Source organism: Nelumbo nucifera, chromosome 8 (genome assembly GCF_055504915.1).
Source record: "Nelumbo nucifera cultivar China Antique chromosome 8, China Antique-T2T, whole genome shotgun sequence".
Classification (NCBI taxonomy): Eukaryota; Viridiplantae; Streptophyta; class Magnoliopsida; order Proteales; family Nelumbonaceae; genus Nelumbo; species Nelumbo nucifera.
In genome coordinates this window covers 50,800,587-50,821,278 of record NC_142656.1, presented here as the reverse complement: position 1 = coordinate 50,821,278, position 20,692 = coordinate 50,800,587, and the positions used below count along the sequence as shown (strand labels likewise).

Sequence of the window (20,692 nt, the reverse complement as noted above, 5' to 3'; positions counted from 1 at the left end):
ATGAAGTAACCACATATTTTCAAATCTAAAGTGGGTAGGACCTCCACACCTTATTTCCTCCTTACATAACATTATGGGCCAGTGATCCGAGGTCACCCTTGGGAGAGCTCTAGAAGCCAAGGTTCCCCAATGTTCTTCCCAATCCAAAGAGAACAGGAATCTATCCAGCTTAGAGCAAATGGGTCTAGATTGGAGATTTGACCATGCAAATGTCTTATGGGCTAGGGGAATCTCTTTAAGCTCAAAGGCATCCGCAAAACTGTTAAACTTCCTCATGCTTTTTGTCACTCTTTGATTAACCTTATTGGATTCCTCCAAGAATCTGATCACATTGAAATCCCCACCCATGCACCAGGGCCCATCCCACAACCCTCTAACATCAGCCAATTCCTCCCACAACTCCTTTCTCTCTTTGTAGTCATTCGGTCCGTAAACATTTGTGAGCACCCACATATAATCATCCTCTTGCTGCTTAAACTTCATGGAAACCGAGTACTTTCCAATCAACTCGTCCAAACCTTCAACCACATCCCTCTTCCACATTGTTACAATCCCCCGGAAGCACCCCACGAGGGAGCAGCCACCCAGCTAATCCCCCTGGCTTTCCATACACTCCTTGCCCATTTGTTATTAAACTCCATTCTCTTAGACTCTTGCAACAGCACAATGTCTGGGTTATACCGTCTTATTACCTCTTTTATTGTCGCTCTCTTCCTTGCTTTCCCAATTCCCCTCACATTCCAACTAAGAATCTTCATTCCGCTTCTTTTTTAAACCCCTTGCCACCTACCCACTACTTTCCCCCTTTCCTTCTATCTCCTTTACCCCGAGCTTCTTGTCTCCTTCTACATCTCTCTTCAATCTCTCTACTTCACTCAATCTCCTCTTCTTTGTTATGATCTCCTTCTTCCTCTTCTGTAAGTTTTCTTTCAACACATTCAAATCTTCCAACCTACAACCCAACTTCCCTACAAATTCTGCTATCATGTCTTCTCTCACTGAGTTCTCTACCCCTACCCTTCCTACAGAATTCCCTCCATCTCTGTCCACCTGCCCTTTCTTCCTCTCCTATGGTCCCACCTCTGTTCTTTCCTCTCCATCCATCCTCCCTCTCTTGTTACCTCCCTCCTTCCCTGTTCTCTCCCCGTAATCCTCTCCATCTCTACCCTCATTCCTTTCCCTCCTCTCCACTAACCCCTCCCCTCTTCTTTCCTCCCCTTCCCTCATCCAGATCAACTTTCTTTCCACTTCCTTAAACACTCTTTCAATGATTTCCCACACTTTTTCACTCCTATACCTTCCTTCCCGCACCTTCCCACTTTCCTTCCTTCCCCTCTCCCCCTCCTCGGAGAGCCCGCCTACTAGCTCGATTGCATATTCATGGGTTACAGGACATGGAATAGAAACAGAATCTGGAACCAAAGACACAGGGGACAACAAGTATGAGGAAGTTCAACCAATTTGTGGACTCTTTTAATCTCAAAGAACTTCCTTTCCTAAATAATAACTTCACTTGGTCCAACTTTCAATCTTGGCCAATTTGCTCTAAGTTGGACAGATTTTTGTTCTCAACAGATTGGGAGGAACATTGGGGCATTATTACTTCTAGGGCTCTCCCTAGACTTACTTCAGACCACTAGCCAATAGTTTTGGTCAAGGAGGAATTAAGAGGAGTAGGGCCTACCCCTTTCAAGTTTGAAAATATGTGGTTGTCTCATCCGAGTTTCACTGAGAAAATCAGAGAGTGGTGGGAGCAAGTTAATCCCGTAGTTGATTGGGAGGGAATGAGGTTCCACAAGAAACTCTAATACCTAAAATCTCAATTAAAGGAGTGGAATAGGCTGGAGTTTGGAAGATTAGAAGAGAGAAAGCAAGTTCTGGTGGAGCAAATCGAGGATTTGGACCTGAAGGAAGAGAGAGGCCCCTTTGGAGAGGAAGAAAGGAAGTTGAGATGGGCTTTAAGGAGGCAGATGGGGGACATCCTGATCAAGGAGGAAATCAGTTGGAGGCAAAAATCTAGGTGTAAGTGGCTAAAGGAGGGAGACAAAAACACAAGGTTTTTCCATTCAGTGGCAAATGGAAGGAGAAAGAAGAATTACATCTCTAACTTGGAAGTTGATGGAGCAGTATTGTCTCACCTGGCTAAAATTGCAGAGGCCCTAGTAAATCACTTCAAATCTATTTTTAGAAGGCCTATGAATGAGAGAGTGTGGTTGGAGGGTTTGGATTGGCCGACTCTAAGTGCAGAGAAGAGAGAGTGGCTAGAAAAAAGGTTTGATATGGAGGAGGTAAAGGAAGCAGTATTCTCTATGGATAGAACAAAAGCTCCGGGTCCAGATGGGTTCACAATGGCCTTTTACCAGGATTGCTGGGATATTTTGGAGAATGATTTTGCTTCGGTTTTTGAGGAATTCTACAGGAGGGGTGTAATAAACCCGGGCTTGAACTCAACTTTCATTGCCTTAGTCCCAAAGAAGAAAGATGCTTCTCAACCAAAAGATTTTAGACCTATTAGTCTGGTGACTAGCTTGTACAAAATCATTGCAAAGGTGCTGTATCTCAGGATAAAGAAGGTGCTCCCCTCTATTTTTGCACCCAACCAAAGTGCTTTTGTGGAGGGAAGACAGATCACCGATCAGATCCTCTTTGCAAATGAGAGCTTGGAGAGCTTTAGAAAGTCAAAGAAGAAGGGAGTGGTCTGCAAATTGGATTTGGAGAAGGCTTTCGACTTGGTTGATTGGTCTTTCTTGATGGAGGTGCTGAGGAGTTTTGGTTTTGGTGACAGGTGGTGCAAGTGGATCTGGGGCTGTGTTAGGACTTGCCATTATTCTGTCTTGGTGAACGGGACTGTAGTTGACTTCTTTCCGGCGTTGAGAGGTCTAAGACAAGGAGATCCTCTTTCCCCTTTTCTTTTCACCTATATTGTTGATGTGTTTGGGCGATTGATCCATAGAGCAGACTCGAGGAATCTGATAAGAGGGTGGAGAGTAGGAAGGGAGGAGGTTCCCTTAACTCTTTCCCCTTTTCTTTTCATCCTTATTGTTGATGTGTTTGGGCGATTGATCCATAGAGTAGACTCGAGGAATCTGATAAGAGGGTGGAGAGTAGGAAGGAAGGAGGTTCCCTTAACTCTTCTACAATTTGCAGATGATACTATCCTTTTCTGTGAAGGAGGGAACCTTAGTTGGATCCGGAATCTAAAGCTAACAATTCAACTTTTTGAGCAGATATCTAAACTAAAGGTAAACTTTGACAAGAGTTGTGTGGCGGGAGTGAATGTGAACGAAAGAGATCTAAGGGAATCTGCAGATGAGCTAGGTTGTGCTATTACGGATTGTCCCTTGACTTATTTGGGCCCCCCTTTAGGAGATAATCCTAAGAGTGTTAGCTTTTGGGCTCCGGTAGTGGAGAGGTTTGAGAAGAGGCTAGCGGCCTGGAAGAGGAGTTATCTTTATTTAGGTGGAAGAGTCTCTCTCATTAGATCTACCCTAGCTAACCTTCCTGTTTACTTTCTGTCAGTGTTTAAGATCCCCTCAAAGGTTTCAAATCTTTTGGAAAAATTAATAAGGAACTTTCTCTAGGAGCCTGGAGAGGAGAAGAGAGATCATAGGGTGAGTTGGGAGGTGGTCTCTAGGTGTAAAACACAAGGAAGTCTTGGGATTGGTAATTTCAAGAAAAGGAACATGGCTCTTCTGGGGAAGTGGTTGTGGAGGTTCTCTTTGGAAAGGGATAAATTGTGGACTAAGATTGTGGTTAGCATTCATGGGCTGGAAGACAATGGCTGGGATCCTGGAATCTTGGCAAGGGCTTCAGCTGCTTCTCCTTGGAAATCCATCCACAATCTGCTTTCAGTTTTCTCCCCTTGGATCAGGTATGGTCTAAACTCTGGTAACCGAATAAATTTCTGGGAACATCTTTGGGTCGGGGATTATCCTCTGAAAGACAAGTTTTTTCCTTGTATGCTCTTTCAAACTTGAAAAATGAATCCATTTCTTCCTTCTTAGTCCCTTCAGCTTCCACTTCGGGCTTTGGTTGGAACCTTGGCCTGCGTAGGGCAATTAGGGATACGGACTTGGATAGCCTGGTAGCTCTGCTAGCCTCCCTTGAGGGTGTCTTCCTAAACCCTACCAAGGAAGAAACCAGATTTTGGACCCTTTCTAGCTCTGGTACCTTTTCTTGTGCTTCTTTCTTTGAAACCTTACTCAGCCTCCTACCCCCTGGGGTTGTCCTTTCCAGTTAAGGAAATTTGGAGCAGACCTATTCCTCCTCGGGTGGGGTTTTTTTGTTGGGAAATTTTCTTGGAAAGAATCAACACTTTAGACTTACTCCAAAGAAAGAGACCCAACTATTGTCTACTTCCTAATAGATGTGCTCTTTGTAAAGCTGATGGGGAATCTGTCTACCACCTCTCGTCCTCCATCCCTTCTCTCGTCCTTCTACTCTGAACCTTCTCTCGTCCTCCATCCCTTCCTCCATTGTTAGTTTCTTTTTTAGTTACAGGCAAGTTATGGAGTTCCCAACTTGTTTATTATCTTTGAGATAGGGTAGTAATCGCTACCCTATGAAGGGTTGCTTGTACTACCTCGTACTGCCTCTATTTATACAATTTTATATTAATAAAGTTAAAGTTATTCATAAAAAAACTGTATCTGAGCTCTGTGGAAATTGATTGTCTTTAAAGAAACAATAAGTTCTGGTACGTTTAAGCAAGCCTTGAACAGATTTTAGAAGTAAGTTAGGAAAGATAGACCAGAAGAGGGTGTTGTAGTGTGTGTAATATGCCAGTAACCTATCAGTTATCTTTGATGATTTTTTTGATAGTTACCCCCCACAAAAAAAAAAGAAAAAAAGAAAAAAGAAGCAATTAGAGCAGGAATTTTAAATTATGATTCTGTGACTCATTGTATATGCATTTGGACACTTTAGATGCTTTTGCTTGTAAAAGTTCTAACTCGACTACATGATCTTGAGCAGTTAGGGCAAGAGCTTTTTTTCTTCCCCCTCCTGCTCTACTTAGTTGAAAATGGATTTGCAAACTATGCTACCAACAGAAGGCAAGGACACAGCTAGACATGTTATTTATTGGATATGGAATTTACACTAAAAGTCTAAAATTTGATGCATCCAATATCATATGGCAACCTTGCATGGGTATCCAGGTGTAATAGTTTTTTTGATAAATAATAGAAAAAAATTATTAATAGGTCAGCAGAAACAATTTGTACAATGAGCTTTCCATAAGGGGGTGCAAGATGCAGCCTCCCAAATAGCACCATATTACAAATGAGCCCAGAAAAGATGATCCATATGCACCCCTTGCTTAGCTAAACAGTTCCATTAGCCGATCTCCTTTCCCACTGAAATCTTACCGTCATATTGGAGGTCAACCATTTGAATCTTTTCATAGCTTCCCTGTAGGCCTAAACAACAATGTCTGGATTCAGTTATCAGCTTCAAGTCTCCTTCAATTAGTAGTCTGTCAATGTTCAACTCCCTTGCAAGTTGTGCCTCCTGCAGAACAGCTTGAATAGAGTCCCCTAGACCAATAGGACCTGAAAATAAAGCAACTATACTTCCATCTACATTAACAGAACAGAACACAAAAAGTATAAAGCACAACTATGGGCTATGGGCCATTTGGCCCATGCTCTCTACAGTTTGCAAGATGAAATTTGCAGCAACAGTCAAAATACTTTAGGCTCAGTTTGGAAGGAATACAAATACAAATATGTACAGTGCAAATGCATACAAAATAATATAAAATATAAGGTTTTACACTCTACATATTTGTATTTGTACTCTTCCTAAACTGAGCCTTACTTTCTCAAAGAAAAGATCCATAGACAAATTATGATCTCTAAAGGTGGCACTTTGAAGGTCTAAAAAACAATTGACAATTATATGTCTTAGAGAACAGATTAGAGTGCTTAATTTATCAAAAAAAAAAAAAAGGATTAGAGTGCTTCAGTCTGGTTGAAGCATTGCATATTAGGAATGCTACCAATTGCTTAAGGCCAAGGCAATTGTTATAAAGCAGGAAAAATACTTTGCTTGAGCATGAATGTTTGTACAAACCAAACCCCCCTTATTTTAGTACAATATTTAATTATATAAATGAGAGTAGAGAATAGCTGACTGTATTAGGCCAAAATGCCTAGATGCATTGACTATATTACCATGCTACTAGCTGCTATGCTCAAAACAGAGTAGCTAGATCCTATGAATGCTGAATGAAATGGCAATAGTTGATCAAGGTATGTAGCTTAGGCTCAGTTTGGGAAGAATGCAGATACAAATATGTATACCAAAAGAATGAACGATTCAAAAGGAATAGTGTTGTTTTTTGAACTTTATTACTATATATAGCATCTCCTTTCTTAATATAATTATCTTACTTTTTTCAAAAAAAAAAGTATATCATCTCGTTTTGTATGAGCTAATCTACATGTATACATTTTGATACTAATACAAATATATTTGCCTTTTCAGAAAAAGAAAAAGAGTGATTTATCAAAATGCAAGCCCGTAAGGTGATAATCTATCTGCTAGTGGCTGATGAGCAAACCGAAAAGTGAAAGAAAGGAGAGAAGTATAGGAAGAACTTCCTATTCTTATTAAGTGTTTCATCCTTTGTGTAGGAGCTTTAAGGCATCAATAGAACAGTATTATGTTCTTGTTGGGAGCCACAAGCATCAGGATGAAGCAAAGATTCTAGAGAGAACTAGGGTTTCTAGCTGGAAACAAAAAATCAGGAGTACAGTGCCCAGCATTCTTCCCCCCAGTGATTTAAAAGGTGCGCCTAGGTGCACAGGCGAGGCGCATTTTAGGGTAGGCGCCTTTCCCAGGTCCTAGGCGCAGTGCTGCAGCCCTTTCAAAAGGCGCACGTTTGGTGCACCTAAGCGTGTGCTTGATGCGCCTTGCGCCTTGGCCCAGGCGTGCGCCTTTTTAAAATTCTGTGCTTATTGCTTTTTTTGGACCATAACGGATGGGTCGGGGGCTTTGCCTTACCCCTTATTTGGTAATGTTGTTTATTCATTCATCCCACTAAAATATCATCTTAAAAAGCAATTAAAATTATAAAATCATTATATTTTGTATGAGAACTAAGAATTTAAGACCCTAACATGGACTTGTTTGGGCTTGCCTCGAGGGGTGTGGCACAAAGGCGACTTGTAGCATCAGGAATGTAATATGTTTTACATCACAGTAGCTACTTTGAGTAACGCAATTGAGGAAAAAAAGATATTGTGGGTTTTACATGCTTGAAAATGTTTTATATGTTTGCTTTTATTTTTAAATTCACATAATCACATTTGAATATGCTTTACATGTTATGTTTATGTATTTTAATTTTAGATAATAGGTTTCTTAAAACATTTATTTTAAAATTTGAAGTTCATATGTTTATAAATATTATGTTTAATATTTTTATTTTTTGCATATTTTTTGAATATTTGGCATTTTTATTTGATTTTTCTGACATTTTTTTGATTTTTTAGCATTTTTTTTATTTTTGTGCCCTGCTTCAAAAAAGGCGCACACCTCGCCTTGTGCCTTGAGGCGCAAATTGAACCCTACACCTTTTTGTGCCTTGCACTTTTTGAACACCGTTCCCCCATAGACTTTTATAGGCAAAACTTATAGCAAAGAAAATGGGGGATTGGGGATTAGGAAGATTAAGGTGGTCAATATTTCCCTTCCTGGCAAATGGCTTTGGAAATTTGGTGATCAAAATGGTGGCCTGTAGAAGGAGGTGACTTCCTCCTATGGGTGTGCTCTTTGGAGAGGGATTAGCAAAGCTCACACAGAGTTCTCAAAATGAGGGTGGGCCTTGGTGCAACGGTTGGGTTGCTCCATTGTGATATGGGTGACCAGGGTTGAAATCTTGGAAACAGTCTCACTGTATATGCAGGGGTAAGGCTGTGATGCTGCGTACATCTGTCCCTCCCTAGGCCCTGCACTGGTGGGAGCAGGGAGCCTCGTGCAATGGGATGCCCTTTTACACAGATTTCTCAAAAGGGATAAAATTGGCATTGAGGATAGTGGTAGGGTCAGATTTTGGTCCGACAGTGTGGTGACAGCCCTCAGAAGGAAATATAATTCCCTTGTGAGGGACAACTATGAAGTGTCATTTTTCTGTGTGGAGGCCTGCTTTCAAAAGGAATTTAAAATGATTGCTAGTTTCCTGGTATGGTGGATCTTTTTCAAATACTGAATAGGATTGCAATTGACCCTACTAAAAGAAATAAGAGACAGATGGGAGAAATCAAGAGTGTTCTGTTAGAATTTTTTATTCCAAGATGGCGGTTGTGGAGGCAGGTTATTTCCCAGCAGATCTAATATTGACACTCTCATGTGCCACCAAAAGTGCCTTTTCTGGTGTGGACAGCAGCTTGAAATTATGTTTAAACAAAGAAAGCTTGATTTAGGAGAGGCATTGGATCGATTAATGAATTTTGCTCTTTATGCAAGGCAGTGAAGGAAAGCACTGATAATTTATTCATCTATCGTAAGATTACTGAAATTCTTTCACAGTGGGTGAAAAACATTTTTTGGAGTGATACGATTCAATCTAGAATCTGGGGAAGCCTTTATCAATTGTTAGAATCTCAAGGGTCTTCAGAAAGAAGGAGAGATTATATGGAAAATTGTGTTCTCAGCTGTTTTTTTAGACTTTGTGCATGGAAAGGAATTCCAAAATCTTACAAAACAAAGCTGATTCTGAGGATGGTCTATTAGCTAAGTTGAAGTTCAGAATTATTTCTTAGGTGGGATTCTGAATGCACATCCTGTGTACAGGCCGTTGGTTTACAAGGATCCTATTTGATTAATGAATACTTATGAGGCACGTCTTCAATGATTAATATAAGTTTTTAGTCTCAGAAGTTAGACATTTAACTACTCCTAGCCCTACTTAAGTTGTAAGATAACTGAGTGCTAAATGATTGTGAATTATAAAATGAACCACTCAAATTGTAAGATGGCTAGGTCCTAAATTGTTGTGATTTACTGCCGATAAAAAAAGTTGTGATTTACTTGAGATGTTCTTACAACTTTTAACATAGGAATAACTAAATTTTTAGAAAAATTCTACACTGAAATACAAAAAGGACCCCTAGGTCATTGCTTGGTTCTATAGTTAAATCTTGGGTTGGCAAGTGGGAGAAAGCCCATTTTATGCAAAAAATGCCAATGTTAGGTTCATATCCAATCCAGCCTTCCCCCTAGATGTACAAGGAATGAAGGGGAAGGAGAATAAATGCTTGTATAATTGCCTTACGTTGCTTCACTGACTAAAACGAAACCACGAAACATAGAGCAACCTATACATCTATGGTTATGAAATGCATAGGAAACCAAAGCCAATTTTGTATGCTACCCAAGTCTTTAAATGGCATTTAGATATTCTTTGATGATAAACTTTGGTTAACATTAAATGGGAAGTGTTATTGATGCAGTGAGGTGGTGACTAATTGTTTTGGCCTCCCTAGTTAATGTGATGATTAAGCTGGTTCCTAGACATTGGCTAGTCAACAATAAAAAAGATAAACATTCAATTTGAAGGTGTGTGGTCGTTGTTTCGTTGGAGTAGATGCCAAGATTGTTAAACATTCAATCTGAAGGTATGTGGTATAAGGTGTGGCTCGCTTCAGAAGTTGAAGTGTCTTTCTGGGAAGGGAGGAGAAAGGAAGATGATGAAGGTGAGGTGGATGGTTGGGTGACATGTGATTGGGCGGTGTTGATCAGTGATTTAAAAGGTGTGCCTGAGGCGCATTCTAGACTAGGCGCCTCGCATGGGTCAAGGACTTTAGAAAGGCGCTCGCCTCTACGCCTAAGGCGTGCGCCTCAGGCCAGGCGCTAGGCGGCCCAGGCGAGCGCCTATTTAAGTTGTTTGTTGTTTTTTATTTATTTTTAAATTTATGTTTATATACCGTTATAATTGTATAGAAATTGTTTGTTTCCTTTTATGTTTCAAAATTTCGAAAGAGAGAAAATCAAGACATATCGAGACTCTCAGACTTTCCATGCAAGGCTTTCAACAAGGAACCTAAATGTCTCAACTCTCAGATTCTTAGTCGAACTTGAACCCCAACGGCAAGTCCAGCCTCCACCTTCCAAGTTCTTCTTCGATCACCAGGTTCAGCTGGTTGAGGCCATCTCGACCTAGGGCAGTGCATTCTCAGTCGAACACTCGAACGAGAAATGCAGTCTCAGTCGAAGTGTCGAACACGCTCGATCTCAGCTGATCATAAAGTTCTTCTTCTTCTTCTTGTTCTTCCTTTTCCTTCGTTCTTTCCATTCTTTTTTGTTTTGATTTTGACAATAAAACAGGGGCTTCGCCCCTTGTTTCTTTTCGTTCTTTCCATTCATTTTTTTTGGATTTTCAGCTTTTCTTTATTTCTTTATTCCACATTTTCTTCTTCTTCCTCTTCTTCTGAACTTCTATTTCGGTTCAATTTTGTTGCATATTATTTTCTGAACATCTGGTTACAGATTGAAGTATTGATTATTTGAATATTAATTTATTTTCGGTTCATATATGTTAATCACTTTGTTGATTTGTTTTAGAGTTTTAAACTTTTAGTTTCATTCTATATTTTTATTTTTGATTGATTATTAAGTATTAATTTAGTTGTCCTCCTTTTTTTGTACAACTAGATACACATTGTTGGTGGTAGGAGGAATGTTAATGGATGTACCAAGTGCACTAACGAAGTTAGGTAAGAAATTTTAGCATATATGGGAAAGAGAATGACGGTAAAAGAGAATATGGTGATGGAAGAAAGGGTTGGGATCTCTGATTTTGATGACATGAGAATATGATTGAAATTGAATAAGATGGTGTACTAGTTTATGGTGTTGGTTGTAGTTCTAATTAATCATGTCCTATGCCTTTTACATTTCTTGGATCAAGTTCCAGGCTATCCATCAAAAGACGAAAAAGGCCTATGGATATGTTTTTGAGAACACATACTCTGGAACAAGTTGTAGAGATGGGAAGGGAACACAAAAGAATGAAACAAACCACAATCAGTGAAACATATAATAAAGAAGTGAAGGAACAAGTTCGTATACGTATTGCTAGGTGGTTATATCAAGCGGGTATTCCCTTAAATACCATTCGCTTAAAAAGCTTTGAAGCTATTGTGGAAGTAATTGGGCAATTTGGGCCTGGATTAAAGATCCCAAGCTATTATGAAATGAGGGTTCTTTTCTTGAAAAATGAGGTTGATTACACGAAGACATAATTGCAACATCATAAGGAGGCATGGGAAAAGTGGGCGTGTTCTCTAATGTCTGAAGGATGGATCGATAGAAAGGATAGAACCTTAATCAATTTTTTGTAGAGATGGGAAGGGAACACAAAAGCTTGAAACAAACCACCATCAGTGAAACATATAATAAAGAAGTGAAGGAACAAGTTTGTATACGTATTGCTAGGTGGTTATATCAAGCGGGTATTCCCTTAAATACCATTTGCTTAAAAAGCTTTGAAGCTTCGGTGGAAGTAATTGGGCAATTTGGGCCTGGATTAAGGATCCCAAGCTATTATGAAATGAGGGTTCATTTCTTGAAAAATGAGGTTGATTACACGAAGACATTATTGCAACATCATAAGGAGGCATGGGAAAAGTGGGGGTGTTCTCTAATGTTTGAAGGATGGATCGATAGAAAGGATAGAACCTTAATCAATTTTTTGGTCCATTACCATGCTGGGATGATGTTCATAGAATGCATCGATGCACTGGGTGATATAAAAACAACTGAGAAGTTGTTTAATTTACTAGGTAAGATGATTGAGAGGATTGGTGAAAAGAATGTCATTCAAGTGATTACCGATAATGCTTCATACTATGTAACCCATAGTCGTGCTAGGCCGCACATTGTATATATCCTTTGCCCTATCAACAACCTCATAGATGTAACCCATAGCCTGTTTGTTTTCATGATCTACCAAGTGTAAGACACGAACAGGGGGGGCACACACCTTAATAATATATACAATGTAATTCCAAAATGAAGGTATTGTTGCTGTTTCTGCAACCCTTCTACCCTTGGCTTCCTTTGCCTACTTGCTATTACTCCACTCAATAGAATTGAACATCTCCCCCAAGTACCTCTTTTGCTTAAAAATGCTTTGTAATGTAAGATTGGAGGTAGCAAAGCGGGTTTTGGCCGGCCTAATCAATTCCTTTTGACTTGTAAACTTTCTCATTAAGTTCAACAGGCCCGGATGGTTGTATATGTATCCTGTTAGTGCTATAGCCCTCTCAATAGTCATCTTGACAAGAGGTAATTTGCCAATGCCTTCCAAAATGAGATCCATACAATGGGCAGCACATGGTGTTCAAGTCAAATGAGGATATTTAGCCATCAAATATTTTCCTAATAACACAAAAATAACAATTTAAGAAATAAGACAATAAAAACTAAGTAAAAGTTGTATAAAAAATAATCAAGTTAGAAAATTTACTTGCCAAAACATAGTTTGAAGCATTATCGGTAATCACTTGAATGGCATTCTTTTCACCAATCCTCTCAATCATCTTCTCAAGTAAATTAAACAACTTCTCAGTTGTTTTGAACATTGTCCCTACACGGTAATGGACCAAAAAATTGATTAGGGTTTTATCCTTTCTATCGGTCAATCTTTCAAATATTAGAGAACATTCTCACTTTTCCCATGCCTCCTTATGATGTTGCAATAATGTCTTCGTGTAATCAACCTCATTTTTCAAGAAAGGAACCTTCATTTCATAATAGTTTGGGATCTTTAATCCAGGCCCAAATTGCCCAATTGCTTCCACCATAGCTTCAATGATGGTATTTAAGGGCATACCCACTTGATATAACCACCTAGCAATACGCATACAAACTTGTTCCCTCACTTCTTTATTATATGTTTCACTGATGGTGGTTTGTTTCATTCTTTTGTGTTCCCTTCCCATCTCTACAACTTGTTCTGAAGTAGGTGTTATCAAAAACATATCTATAGGCCCTTTTTGTCTTTTGATGAATGGCTTGGAACTTGATCCAGGAGATGTAAAAGGCCTAGGACATGATGAATTAGAACTACCACCAACTCCATGAACTTGTACACCATCATCTTCTTCAATTTCAATCATATTCTCATGATCATCAAAATCAGAGATCCCATCCCTTTCTTCGATCACCATGTTCTCTTTTACGTCATTTTCTTTTGCATATATGCCAAAATTTCTTACCTAACTTCGTTAGGGCATTTGGTACATCCATTAACATTCCTACTACCACCAACAATGTGTTCTTTTGCCCTATAGATTCTTCCTTTAGTCACTTTTCCACAGAACTTACAAGTGACTGAGTTTGTATTATTAGGGACTTGTAAAGAGCAATACTTCCATGCTGGATCTCTCCTATTAATTTCACGAGAAGTATCGCCTTCATCCATAGCTAGTTGTACAAAAAAAGGAGGACAACTAAATTAATACTTAATAATCAATCAAAAATAAAAATATAGAATGAAACTAAAAGTCTAAAACTCTAAAACAAATCAACTAAGTGATTAACATATATGAACCGAAAATAAATTAATATTCAAATATTCAATACTTCAATCTGTAACCAGATGTTCAAAAAATAATATGCAACAAAACTGAACCGAAATAGAAGTTTAGAAGAAGAGGAAGAGGAAGAAGAAGAAGAAAATGGGGAAGAAAGAAATAAAGAAGAACTGAAAATCCAAAAAAAAAAAGAATGGAAAGAACAGAAAGAAACAAGGGGCGGAGCCCCTGTTTTATTGTCAAAATCAAAACAAAAAAGAATGGAAAGAACAGAAGGAAGAAGAAGACGAAGAAGGGGGCGGAGCCGTTGTTTTCAATATCAAAACAAAAAAGAAACAAGGGGCAGAGCCCCTGTTTTACTATCAAAATCAAAACAAAAAAGAATGGAAAGAACAAAAGGAAGAAGAAGAGGAAGAAGAAGAAGAAGGGGGCGGAGCCCTTGTTTTCAATATCAAAACAAAAAAGAAACAAGGGGCGGAGCCCCTGTTTTACTATCAAAACAAAAAAGAAAGGAAGAAGAAGAAATTGGCGGAACCCCTGTTTTCAATGTCAAAACCAAAAAGAAACAAGGGGCGGAGTCCTTGTTTTACTGTCAAAACAAAAAAGAATGGAAGAAGAACCTGATGATCGACTGAGATTGAGAGTGTTCGACTTTTCGACTAAGACTGCACTGCCCTAGGCTGAGATGTGCTGAACCGGATGAACCTAATGATCAAAGAAGAACCTGGAGAGTGGAGGCTGAACTTGCTGTTGGGGTTTGAGTTCGACTAGGACTGTGAGAGTATGAGACTCTGAGAGTTGAGACATTTGGGTTCCTTGTTGAAAGCCTTCCATGGCAAGTCTGAGAGTCTCGATATGGCTTGATTTTCTCACTTTCAAAATTCGGCATACCATGTACAAAATTTCAAAACATAAAAGGAAACAAACAATTTCTATACAATTATACTGGTATATAAACATAAATTTAAAAATAAATTAAAAAACAACAAATAGCTTAAATAGGCGCTCAGCTGGGTCGCCTGGCACTTGTTTGGGATGTGCCTCGCCTTGCACCTCAGGCGTGCCTTTTAAATCACTATGCTTACTTTCCCTTCTCTTTCGGTCAAGGCATTCACCCTAAGAGTCACACCACAACTCATTGGCACAGTACTAGGAGACTAGGCCACTAGGGTGGAATAACTGGTGACCCCAATTGTAGTGATTGAACTGGTCCTAAACTTTTTTTTTTTTTTTTGAAAAATGTTAACCAAAATTCATTAATAAAAAAGGGGTACATGAGAAGATGTACAAAGCAGGGGAAGAACCCCTACAAACTACAATGGAGGAAGCTTGTCGCTATATAGTTGCTCTAAGAATACACCGCATTTAGCTAAGCCATCTGCTGTATGATTGTGTTCCCTAGGAATCCAAACTAACTTTACATTTAGGCTGTCCAAGGAGTCCCTGACCTCTTCTAAATAGTGACTTAATCTCCAAGGCCCCCCCGTCTTTGTCTCTTAACCATTTTATAGTATTTGCTGAATCACTTGCAATTGTTATATTTTGAATTCCCAAGCTTTTTATTATTCTGATTCCTGTGAGGGCAGCCATTACTTCAGCCTTTGTGGAATCTTCCATGCCTATTGGACTGCTGAAAGTCCAACAGGTGTTGCCCCTTTCATCCCTTAATTTTCCCTCCAATACCAGCTAATCCGGGATTACCTAAAGCACTTCCATCAAAATTTAATATCACCTACGTTCACTGGATGGGTTCAGGAAACCTCAATGGTGATTGATGGTGGTGAGGGAGAAATAAGAAAGGGTAAGCATCTCTATTGAGGTCATTGACTGAGACACCTCTGAAAAGATCAGAATTCACCGTCCAGAGGTTGCACAGGTAAGAGGTGTCTGAAATGAACTGGTCCTAAACTCCTTCCAAAAGAACTTGGTTTCCCTTGGGATCCCTGAGAGCAAAGTGGAGGGCGACTCTTGGTTGGTCCTTGGGGATTTTGAGTTAGAAAAAACCTTGGCACATAACCTAGTAACCGAAGAAATCCTTGCTACAATCCATGCCCCCACTTAGGTGGCATTCGGTAAATCTGAAGTCTGAAGTCCGAAAACCAAATAAACCTCTGAAAAAGCTCTGAAAGGATCCAGTGAAAAATTATCTTTTCTGCTTTTGCAGATATCTGAATATAGTGGGGTTATTCGGTAATCTGAATGTTGTGATGTTGGTCCCAACTATCTGGGGTCTTGGGACTGGCTATTTACTTGGACCTAATATTTGGTACTTTCTTTGTTTTGTTTTTTTTTTTTTTTTTTCATTAAGTGGCTGTTTTTGGACTTGAACTATGTTCTCAGAGTTTGCCCAAGATTTTACCATTATACCAAGCAATGGCCCCTAAAGTCAAGGTATGATATTCTTTTTTTTTTCCTGAAAACTGCCATACAATCATTGTAGGATATCATTGGTGTTTCTAATGTTTGTCCAAACAATGTTGTTGCAAAGCCATTTAATTTGAACCATATGGTTTGTGGTACTTTTATTATCTTGTTAAGTAATATGCATATTTAGCACATGAATTTGTTGTTCTAATTTATTCAGTTTTACATTTTACATAAAAAATGTGCATTCTGACACCTGGAAATATTTATTGCAGCTTATGTGCTTGGCTGACCTAGAATTTGATTATATCAATCCTTATGATTCAGCAAGAAGGATAAATAGTGTGGTCTTGCCAGAATTTGGCACATTAGGAGCCCTCTGTTTCCTCTTTCTCATTTCAGGGCATTGGTTTATGTTTATCTTGTGTCTTCCATATCTGTACTACAATGCAAGAATGTAAGCCCTCCCCCTCCTTTATTTACCACACTACTACTATGCATTGATTTAGGCGTTGTTGAAATCGAGACATGAACTTGAACTTAGACAAGCAAGTTTTAGTTCAAATTTCAATAGTCCCATCAATTTATCCTCGGCTGAAACTTGACCCATGTGGATTATCATAAGCATCCATTCCTGTCACTTATTTTGATTGCAAGAAGAACAATGATGAACAGATGAGGCATAGTGAACAAATTCCATGGTTATGCTTTACATTCATCTTATTTGATCAATTATTCCACTATATGTTATTCCTTTGGTTGCATGGAGCAATAAATTCTAGCTATAGTGACTTCACTTTGTCTGGGTGGGGCAGGAAGACAGCATACAGAGTTATAAATAAGCTCTCAACCACTAATGATGAAACTATGATTTGAGTTCAAGAATCAGCAGAAGCTAAATAGAGGTTGAAGGATAAGAGATACACACTGAAGATAGGTAGTCCTTGATTGAAGAACTACATGTGCACCAGAAATGAGTATATTTAATGGTGATGTACTAAGGTGAAATTTGTAGAGTAAAACCACGTAAGATAGCAGTTTGTAGCAGGAATTGTATATTTTATTAATCATTGTCTTAACACAGTATTTGGCATTATTTACTGACCAATATCTGGGATATCTAATTCTAAAGACTTCTGCACTTGACTTTCAAATTCAGAGCCCAAATAGTATGGAGAATTAAGAAAATGGTAGATTTCACATCTGAGCCTTCTAAACAAATAAAGGCACCAAAAATAGGGTGGGCATCCTCTGTCAACTTTTCACATCTGGTTACCATTTATTCTTCCTTCTTCTGCTGCTACTGCCATTGTTGCAATCGTAATTTCTCCCGAGCTTAATGAACCTCTTCTTTATCTCAGCCTCTCCTACTACCTCCTAAATTGAACCAGTAACACTTTCCTTTTTCTTTTTCTTTTTTGAAACAGTATTATATTGAATTTAGAAAGATAATAAAAAAAATATACAAAGAGGGATCCCTGTACATTGGGGATATATACCTGAAATAATTTCTTCTAAACAACTGTATAAAAGTGTATCTTTAAGAGTTTACAAAAAGATTTTCAAACTAGAAAACCTCTATGACTTCAGCAGGATGTCCTTCGTCCGCCCCTGTCCCCACTGCAGCCACCACTTCTACCTGTGAAACTGTTGCTGCCCCTTGGAGGTTGCATACTTCCCTGCTATAGGAGAAGAAAACCCTAAAACAATAACAATAATAAAATTGTTATTGTTATGGTAGGATGCTTATTGGTTTGACACGAGACAATATGCATAAAAATAAATTTCTGGGTTACCTATGAAAAAAGAACAAAATGTGTCACAATATGATGCGGGTTTCTGTTCTTGAGCAGTTTTATGGGAAGTTTTGCTTTCTTCTTATGATTATTTTGTTGCTTTTACTATCTACTGTTTTGCTAGAGTTCATCTTCCCTTTTCCATCCTCTTGTTTGGTTTATCAGTCATCTATTGATAACATAAACTTCAATATGATTTCTTTTCTTCTATGATCTCTTTTACTCAAGACATTTAGTAGGGAATAGTTATAGAAAGTTCATAAACATTCTCCTTGATTTTACTCACTCTATCTGCAAATATGATTTCTTTTCTCCTATGATCTCTTTTACTTTACATTTAGTACGGAATAGTTGTAGAATGTTCGTTAACAGTCTCCTTGATTTTAGTCACTCTTTCTGCAAGAAAGGCAATCTCCACTGGGATTAGTTAAATTTATTTCACGTTTCCTCTACTTCACCTAGGAAAATGCCAATAGATCTCTCTAGCTAGGATTAATTAAATTCATTTATGATGTTGTGTTTTATATTCATATCACATTCCAATCCGAGATGTCTTACTAATGTAGTGTGTGTCTGTTGTGATGTTATATTGGTCAAGATGCTTGGATTTTGTAAAGTTCATAAAATTTTGCTTTTCTACAATCTTTCAAAAGAATGCTTTTTCTACGTGCATCTGATGGTCATAAGACCTGAAAAAATAGATGAAATACTGTGCAATTTCTTTTATGCTACTTGTTGCTTGTTCTTCTTTCATTGCATGTTAGAACTTTAAGGTTTAAACAAAAGCTAGAACGAGCAAAAGCTTACTTGAAACCACTGCACTTGAGTAGATCCTTTTTGTTGTTGCTGGTCCTTTTTTTATTTTGTCTCACGTGTTGATGTTGCTAGAGGAACAATCCATGGTTACTGGTTAAGGCCAAAAGTATTTCACTTGCTCCTTCCTTGCAGCTAGTGTGATGTTCACATTTGTTACCTTGACTTTACTCACGTACCCTTTGGAGCAACCTCATAGATTTTGGTGCCTTAGTGGATTACATTGCTCTATGCTTCATTGAACATCTAGTCCAAAAATGCAAGTAGGCCTTAAGAGATTCTAGTCTGAAGCAAACCAATTCATTTGAATTTGTTTTGGTGTTTCCATCATCAGGTATATGCGCAGGCAGCACTTGGTGGATGTAACTGAGATTTTCAACATGCTCAACTGGGAAAAGAAGCAACGACTTGTTAAGCTTGTTTATTTAATCGTCCTGGTCTTCTTTACTATATTCTGGTATCGTTATAAGAAACCTGTTCTTAAGAAAGTAATGTTTAAGAAAGCTTGACTGAAATTCTTTTGACTTTTTTGTGCCCATTTATTGTAGGATGATTTGGAGTGTATTGGATGAAGATACGTAGTAGTATTTCACCAGCACCATGGTTACCTCTCCTGCTGTAAGTATTTATTGCATTTGAGTTTTGTTTCTTATTGATTACATGCTTTACGCCCAAATCTGGTGATGCCCATGCAGTGCGGGGTGGGGTGGGGGGTGGGGTGTTTATTTCCATTTGGTGGGCTTTCTCTTGTATATACTACACTGTTTTATGTTAAAAGATCTAAACAATTGTGACTGTCGATCTTTTTTTCTCTTGCTAGAATGTCCAAATGATGGTCCAGAATGGGGAACATTAAAGATGGTGCCGATTTTTTTGTCTTGGATTTCTTGAACGTGTTATGCTGAGTGGTAATCTTGCCGAGGCTTCCGAGATACATGGCAACAATAAAAACTTCACGTGGCATTGTTGTATGGGATGTAGCCTCTTTCCTCGTTAAACCGACAGCATACAAATTTCGGTGTCAGCTCAAGTGAGCTGAAATAGGTATTTTCACTTCAGCTTCAATTGTGGTTGGTGTACTATTTACTTGATTTATTGTCTAGTTAGTTGTATGGTGTTGAATTGTATATTTTTTCATTTAGAAGCTGTTCAGGTCAGAAAACATCAGCTCGTTTAATGAAGAAAAAACGATGCAGCAAATTTACTGAAACTGTAGATTTTGAAATCTGAATTGTGCGGGATCTGGTACGAACAACAAATGTGAGAACCTGGTTAATTGACCAGTCGTGAATGAACGTGCCAGTGGTGTGGGGCTCCATGTGTATGGAACACTGACGTGTTCAATTGTGATTGGTTACTTAGCCAAATTCGCACACTTGTGTTTGCATCAAATCTAGACTCTTTAAATCAAACCTCAGTAAGTGTAGTGCCTGCTTTGGTAGGGCTTTTGATGGCTTTCTTTTCTTTTTCTTTTTTTTTTTTTGATAAATGGGCTTTTGATGGCTTTCACTCAGTGGCTTCTGGCTTTGTGAGGTGGACTCCACCTGGACAGCCAAAGAGTTATTCTTGTTGACCGTCTGAAAATCAAAACATGGCTCTGTTGAAGTTTGTTTAGTGGCTTCTCCAAAGCTGCTCATCCAACGCTTCAGCCCTCCCAAATGGGCCCTAGATTCTTAGAACTGTATATTGGTCTTTGACGTCTCAGTTGCTGATTTCGTTGTATGGAGACCATGGGTATGTTTGGGACCATATCTTTGCATTTCCGTTTAGACTCACTCAAGTGTCATGTAGGTGTTTTGAGTTTTTCATACTAGAATTATATTTGGTTGGATAGCATTTTCGTCAAGTATCTTATGTAGCACCTAGTGTAGTGGTGCTTATGTGTTGAACTCAATAAAAAATGTGCATTGAATTATGTGCAAAACAGTTTATTTTCCTGATTTCCATTGCTATAAATCAATTACAAACGTAGAGAATTCAATCCACTGCAGTATCAAATATTCATGTTACTGTGTTGTATGAAAACGTTTAGTATTGATTTGTAGGGACTAGAGCGCATGAAATGATAACAACCTTTCATCCTGAATGGCTTTCTCCTCAATTTTAGATTTTTGAAGTTCAATTTTAGGTGTGCAAGGTCAAAATCGAGAAGAGGGAGTTGGGGTGCAGGAGAAG

At 38.6% G+C, this 20,692-nt stretch overlaps 1 protein-coding gene across 5 annotated transcripts in view; it reads left to right on the top strand.

Moving 5' to 3' along the window:
* Window positions 1-20,432, top strand: part of LOC104601535 (protein cornichon homolog 4-like) — a 30,660-nt gene extending 10,228 nt beyond the window's left edge. For 3 of the 5 annotated variants that reach the window (XM_010264892.3, XM_010264891.3, XM_010264889.3), the window contains exons 4-7: window positions 16,184-16,365; window positions 18,852-18,974; window positions 19,066-19,135; window positions 19,338-19,727. In XM_010264892.3, coding sequence (XP_010263194.1) covers window positions 16,184-16,365; window positions 18,852-18,974; window positions 19,066-19,099 — 339 coding nt within the window. In that variant the 3' untranslated portion in view covers window positions 19,100-19,135; window positions 19,338-19,727. Of the gene's footprint in view, window positions 1-16,183; window positions 16,366-18,851; window positions 18,975-19,065; window positions 19,136-19,337; window positions 19,728-20,031 lie in introns of those variants that run through there. The other 2 variants (XR_735893.3, XR_016079515.1) reach the window with 2 other exon arrangements.
* The last annotated feature ends 260 nt before the right edge of the window (window positions 20,433-20,692 follow it).